Raw genomic sequence first — 7,278 nt, 5'->3', positions numbered from 1 at the left:
TAATATTAGTACTATGAATTATTAGTAGTGTTAATTGTAACCACAGGAATGAAAACTGAGCAAATCAACAAAAGAAAATATTAAGAAATGAATACAAATACAAATGTTCAAAAAACAATGGAAAGAAAATCAAATAGTGAATAAATGGTTCTGTTACCGTAAATTACCGTTACTTTCAGAAAAGAAGAATAAAATTCAGAATGGGAAATTATTTTTTTTCTTATTCTTATTTTACTCCATCAATTTTTTGTCAAATAATATACTGTGGAAACTTTGAACAATTTTTCTCTTTAAAGACAGACAGATAAAAATATTCACACTCTCTAACTCTCTCTCTATCTCCCTATCTTTCTCTTTCCCTTTCCCTTTCCCTTTCCCTTTCCCTTTCCCTTTCCCTTTCCCTTTCCCTTTCTCTATCTCTATCTCTATCTCTATCTCTATCTCTATCTCTCTCTATCTCTATCTATCTCACAATAACACTCACACTCACACTCTCTCACACTCACACACAGTACAAACAAACATACACATACACACATACACACATACACACGCACACGCACACGCACACACAGAAAACATACTCATTTACTCCGTCTATCTGACTGACTGACTGACTGACTGACTGACTGACTGACTGACTGTTTGTGTCTCATACATCCACCCACACATACAAGCACACAAGGACGCATGCATACATGCACACACACATGCATGCACAGGCACACACGAGCACGCACACACGAGCACGCACACACTCACACTCATGCTTACACGCACATGCACGCGCACACGCACATGCACATGCACACGCACACGCTCACTCTCTCACTCACTCACTCACTCACTCACTCACTCTCTCTCTAACTCTAATTCTAACTCGCACGCACACACACACACACACACAAAGGGGGCTAAGAAAATATGATTTAAAAAATCCAACATAGAATAAAAAGAGGTGAAGAAGAAACACAAAAAAAATAACAAAAGTAAAGTATTATTATTATTATTTAAGGTTCTAGTAAAGGAGTATAATCTTCCTGAAATTATGAACTTGTTCTGTGTATTTTTTATTCAACAGAAAATATCTGTCTCCACAGGGGCAAAAGTTGTAACATCAAATTTGGAGAAAAAAAAATATTCCTCTTACAATAGGAGTTCCAGTTTCCCAGGTTGTACATGAATGAAGATGCTGAAACTTATGTCATAAGTGGCATATCTGCCAGTCAAAATGAGACTTGATTGCCACCTATCACCACTGGCTTGCTTTTTTGCTTACTGGTACATGGTCACAACATTTCTACCTGATATTAACCATTTTTTTTCTTTTTGTAGAGATTCTATGATTTTATTCTTTTTTTTTACCTTTAATTTCCAAATATTCATGAAAACCAAAAATAGATTTGACAACATGTCCTATTTGAGTGGCTGATATTACACAATGGAAACAAGTCTTTGTGAGTGATGCCTGGGAATAATGTACATCTTTGGTGTCATGTGGTACAAGTAAGTCATTTTATCGTCTACAATATTATTTCAGACTAATAATTAACAAAAAATAAAAATAGATTTATATACAAATGAAAATGAAACCCCTTTAAAATACATCACTTCCACATATTACCATAATGCCTGCCAACAGATAAATTAATTACAATTTAAATGCAAGATACTATTTCTAATTACTGTAACTCTAATTATAGTTTGTACTTTTCTAATGTAAACTACAGTGAAACTGAGTAAAAAATAAAAGAAAATAAAAAAATGACTACATTAGAATCTTTTCTCTAACTCAACACTTATCAATGCCTAATCCTTTCAGGCATATTGATATTCCTTATGCCATTTAGAAAGCTTGTGTGACAAACTCTCCCACAGCATAAATTAGATAAAAGAAAAAAAAGCTTTTAGCATCACTACAACAAAACTGATAAAAGTTTTTTTATACATTTTAAAAATAATGTTACCATGAATTCATACCTTAGGTATCATCTTTTTTTCTTCTTTTAATAAAAGGTCAGTTTAACATCCCCAGATGGCCCATATACCGGGTTGGAATATGGTTGCAGGCAATTTGCACTGCAAATAAACATCTATGCCTTTGGCAACATATGGGCATTTGTATAACAGATGAATAAAATTACATTATTTCAACAAATATGCAAAAATAAAATGCAGTGCTTGATACTGGCCTAAGCAACTGCACATGTCATGGTATATCCTGTACACTACAAATAATAAGCCTCAGCCGTGTCAAACTGTGAAATTGGCTAAGTTTGCTACCAAGAAACAACCTAATATTAATCATCCCTGTATTATCCCCTAACTGCCATTATTCACTATCCATATCATTTAATCTATGCTATAAGCAAACTTATTGCTACGTACTGCACTTTCATAGAGAACACAGAGCAGAGGGGATGATAGATGATAAAATATGAAAAATAAACTCTTCAAACATTCCTAAAATTTTCTACCACAAAGCAAATAATTCTGTACTTTACATTCAGTTACAAGTTGCTCAATCTGATATTCATAAGGTAAACTGTAGAAATGGAGCTACTTGTTAAACATGCTGTGTATTTATTCCATTTTTTTATCTTTTTATTTTTGTTTTATAAAGTTATGCGAAAAATATACCTTTTTTTCCTACACTTCAAACATCTGCTACTCTAAGAATAAATGTAATAACACCTGAACTGTCACAAAACGAGATCAAGGAGTATTGTTTAATGTACATTAATAAATTACTTTTCTTTTGTGAGGCATATTAGCCGATTTTTGTATTTACAGATACACAAGCACTCTCTTGTTGATCTTTCTCTTATTCATAAAATCTGGAAGTCATATGAAAATTTCTAAAATCATGAATCTTCTGATATCAATCATAGAAAAAAAAATCCAAACTTTAGACCTATACTTAACTTGTTCATTTCAGAGCAACTTCCATGGCAGCTTTAAAATGCAGTCTTCAGCCTTCATTTTCTATTAACATGCATTTGCACTCCAATAAAAGTTGTTACAAATTGAAAACTGAAGACTGTGGCCAACTGAACTTAATCCCTATACATCAGAGTATAGGAAATCTACTTATCCATGAAAATAATATACATTTTCATACAGCCATCCATCACAGATGACCTGAACTTTGTCGTAGACTGCATAAAGTGGGTAAGGGATGACCAGCACTGCCCTAAGATTGTGAACGGGAAATGCTACATGCATCAGTTCCGGTGGGTCAGGTACGCATTGCCAAGCCAAAATACTCAGCCAAAGCTTCGTGCGCTCACAAGTGGGTGGACTCGCCTGCAAAAATCAAAGCTCTAGGGTTACTTATTAAGCTCTTGAATGTCTTCAGAATATCACAGTTTGTTATGTGCATAATACAAGTGAAAAATCTCTATTAAGTTCCCCCAAAGATCAGTTTAAGAAGTACTGTATATCCATCAGCATACTCTCTCCCTATATTATGCACATGGAATGCTCTGGCAAGGAATGGGTTATGCTAAAAGAAAATATATAAATACACATTCAATGCAGTAAAAATACCAAAATAAAATCAAGAAAAAAATTATCAAAATTAGTACAGGGTAAACATAAAAATATATACTGCAGACTTTTAACATGCAAAGGTAAGGAGTATTTTAGTAGAACCCTTCATGCAACACTTATTACTTTCATGCACAATCTACAGCAAGCAATTTTGTAAATAGTAGATATATAAGAATAGATTAAGTAAATTCAAGTAGCCAAAAATGTTTGTAAAAATTTGCATAAATGGGTAATATAATCATCAGGAAAGATAAACACCATTATAATATAAACATCTTTAATGAGGATCTTCAATTAAATGTGACATTATCAGTAATTTTGAGCCTTCGCCGACACTAAATACATCTTCCTACTCAGAGTAATGACAATGGGCCTGATTCATCTAATAACAAAAGGCTTCAAAATCACTAACTATTTCACATGTTAACATTACATAAAGTACTCTGTATGAACCTCTAGGTGTATGAAATTTATAAAATATTTCTTTTTTTCTATGATGCTCCAACATCTAAGAACCTGTACATCACTCTTAGCTATTAGTAGTATTCTATGATAATTGTAACTTGAACAATGAGTACGGCCTCATGAGATCTCAAAATGTATATACAGCATACAAAAACAGTTGGATGGTGATTCACTCAAACATCATCCTTAAACTAATATATGGGTTCTCAAAACTTTGAAAATCAAGAGGATGGAAAAATAAATCTAACAAAGAATTGTGCCCTTCAGGTTATCATAAATCTTATTCTTTAGCTATGTATAATGAACATACTAAATCTTCCAACATCTATACATATTCTAAATTTTATATACCAATTACCTACACAAAATGTACCTAAAATATGGCAACAGTTTTTCTGTTTGGAAGTTCCAACTACAGGTTTACAATTTGTAGTTTGATACCTATGTGGTATATGAAGGGAAAACATGTATCCATTACAGGAGTCCTAATTGATATATGAAGGAAAACATATATTTGTGGTAGGATTCCCAACTGGTATATCAAGGAGAATATATAGAAATAACACTAACTGCTCCACTTACCTACTACCGGTCTTTCAACTGCATTGGCAGTTAAATACTGAGTGTGCAATCATTTCAACAATGCAAAAAATGATTTTTATCATAATCTAATATGTGTATTACCCTCCTGACTACCAGCAAATCAACACGGATATGCTGATACAAGCAGATACAGTCCTTTCAAGACAAACGCAGTGGATGAAATACATAATTGCATATATACTAACATACATGCACACATATACATACATACTCCATACAGTCATCCATTATTGTGTTTGTGAGAAGCTATTATTCCCTAGGGTTAAAAAAGAATGTGTGTGTGTGTGTGTGTGTGTGTGTGTGTGTGTGTGTGTGTGTGTGTGTGTGTGTGTGTGTGTGTGTGTGTGTGTGTGTGTGTGTGTGTGTGTGTGTGTGTGTGTGTGTGTGCGTGTGTGCGTGTGTGTGCGTGTGTGTGCGTGTGTGTGCGTGTGTGTGTGCGTGTGTGTGTGTGTGTGTGTGTTTGTAGGGGTGGGGGTGGGTGGTGTGCGCACGTTTGTTTTGTGTCCCTAAGCATTTCTGCACCCTACCCAATATACATTTACTAGTTTCATACCAAAGACACACTCCCCTGCAGGCACACATGCCCCACATATGCACAAATATAAAAGAAAAAACATTGGAGAGGATAAAATAGATATACTATTAATTCAATATCCAGTCATTAAGCTTATGGTGAAAAAAATAATCACAAGACAAAATATGCAAAATACAACAAAGTTTTTGAGATAATCCATCTTCCCCAATACCAATGGTATCATTAGACAGTCAGATGATCAGTTTTGTATTACTTTCTATTTTCTATCACACAGTACAAACTCACACATACTCTCAAACTAAAAATGTAGTAATAAACATCTACAATTTAGTTTTCATCAACTGTGTACCTTTAATTGTAATATTGTGACCAGAACAGGTAGCAGTTTTAGTAAATACCTAAAATTTGATTTTGCATCAGCAACCTTAAAAGATTTTTTATCATTATAGTTGCACGCTGAAAGGTAAAATGATATGTAACAGCCAATGTTTCAAAATAGTGCACAGTCTTCCTGAGCCAGTCAACCAAGAAATCTTACATTACACTCAATTATCACTGGGCAGGGCAAGCTAACATTGTGAAATGCCTTCTATTCCCGGTTCTCAGCAATGGCCTTGACATACACTTCTGAACATACGGTAGGGAGTAGGGAAATTTTAGAAATTCCAAACTAAGTACATTCGAAAAGGCAAGTTAACCCAAATATTGTGAGCAGATAAGATATTTTCATCTGATATAACATAAAATGATAGCAATAAAGAAGATGAAAAAGATAAACAATAATGATAATAATAGTTAAATAATAATGAGCCGAAGATTCTCATAATTCAGGTAGAATTAGACTTCATCCATTAAACAAACTGACATGAAACCATAGCAACATTTGACTATGAGTTGTCATCAAGATCGGTGGTACAAGAGATCTGGGTAATGTTATACAGAGGGGACCGCAAGATCGCCAACTGAACCAGCACTTCTTTATAAAACCCCTTCAGGAAACTCTTAAGACTGGTGGGGGGAGAGGGGATAGAGGCCACAACCACCGAAATATATTGTATCACAGTCATCCACTCAGTTTTACTAACACAAGTGATTCCTGAACAGATATCCATGACCAAATGTTATTAAATAACTACAAGACAAAATGAGGACTTTAAAATAGTCAATACACACATTTAGACAACAAATCACATAGAGTAGCATTGGCAAAACAGAAGTATCTAATAAATTTGGTCATGATATGTGTTATAGTGCAATGTATAGAAAATAATTAAATTCCAGGAAAACACCAATATATAAATGATCATAAAAAAAAAAAAAAAAAAAAAAAAAAAAATCTCTCATGCAGTATCAATCTTATAATTTACAAGAATGTGCATGTGTTTTTGTAAAAGCATATGCACTTGCACATGTAAAATAAGTGTACATATGATTGAAATGTGAGTAAATAAGAGCAAGTAGAGGAGAGGGGAAGAGAGGGAGGAGCAATTGGAAAGAAGACAGAGCAAAAGAAAGGGAAAATGGAAAAGGGAGAGAGCAAATGAAGTAGAGGAGATGACAATAGACAAATACCAAGAGAGAGAGAGAGAGAGAGAGAGAGAGAGAGAGAGAGAGAGAGAGAGAGAGAGAGAGAGAGAGAGAGAGAGAGAGAGAGAGAGAGAGAGAGAGAGAGAGAGAGGAGAGAGAGAAAGAGAGAGAGAGAGAGAGAGAGAAGAGAGAGAAGGGAGAGAGAGAGAAGAGAAGAGAGGAGAAGAGAGAGAGAGAGAGAGAGAGAGAGAGAGAGAGAGAGAGAAGGAGAAAGAGAGAAGGAGAAAGAGAGAAGGAGAAAGAGAGAAGGAGAAAGAGAGAAGGAGAAAGAGAGAAGGAGAAAGAGAGAAGGAGAAAGAGAGAAGGAGAAAGAGAGAAGGAGAAAGAGAGAAGGAGAAAGAGAGAAGGAGAAAGAGAGAAGGAGAGAGAGAGAAGGAGAGAGAGAGAGAGAGAGAGAGAGAGAGAGAGAGAGAGAGAGAGTGAGTGAGAGAGTGAGTGAGAGTGAGTGAGTGAGTGAGTGAGTGAGTGAGAGTGAGTGAGTGAGTGAGTGAGTGAGTGAGTGAGTGAGTGAGTGAGTGAGTGAGTGAGTGAGTGAG

General features: G+C 34.9%; 1 protein-coding gene across 1 annotated transcript in view; it reads right to left on the bottom strand.

The window, feature by feature from the left end:
* Positions 1-1,057: 1,057 nt before the first annotated feature.
* The window catches only part of LOC122248687 (phosphatidylinositol 3,4,5-trisphosphate 3-phosphatase and dual-specificity protein phosphatase PTEN), a 67,669-nt gene continuing 61,448 nt past the window's right edge, over positions 1,058-7,278 (bottom strand). Inside the window, exon 11 of the mRNA XM_043008878.2 lies at positions 1,058-3,306. Within this exon, the coding sequence (XP_042864812.1) occupies positions 3,287-3,306 (20 nt within the window). The 3' untranslated portion in view covers positions 1,058-3,286. The remainder of the gene's footprint in view (positions 3,307-7,278) is intronic.

The sequence above is a fragment of the Penaeus japonicus genome, unplaced genomic scaffold (genome assembly GCF_977035675.1).
Source record: "Penaeus japonicus unplaced genomic scaffold, GWHDUDI00000001_assembly GWHDUDI00000002, whole genome shotgun sequence".
Lineage (NCBI taxonomy): Eukaryota > Metazoa > Arthropoda > Malacostraca > Decapoda > Penaeidae > Penaeus > Penaeus japonicus.
The sequence above is the reverse complement of the archived record's forward strand: the minus strand, read 5'-3'. Positions and strand labels throughout refer to the sequence as shown.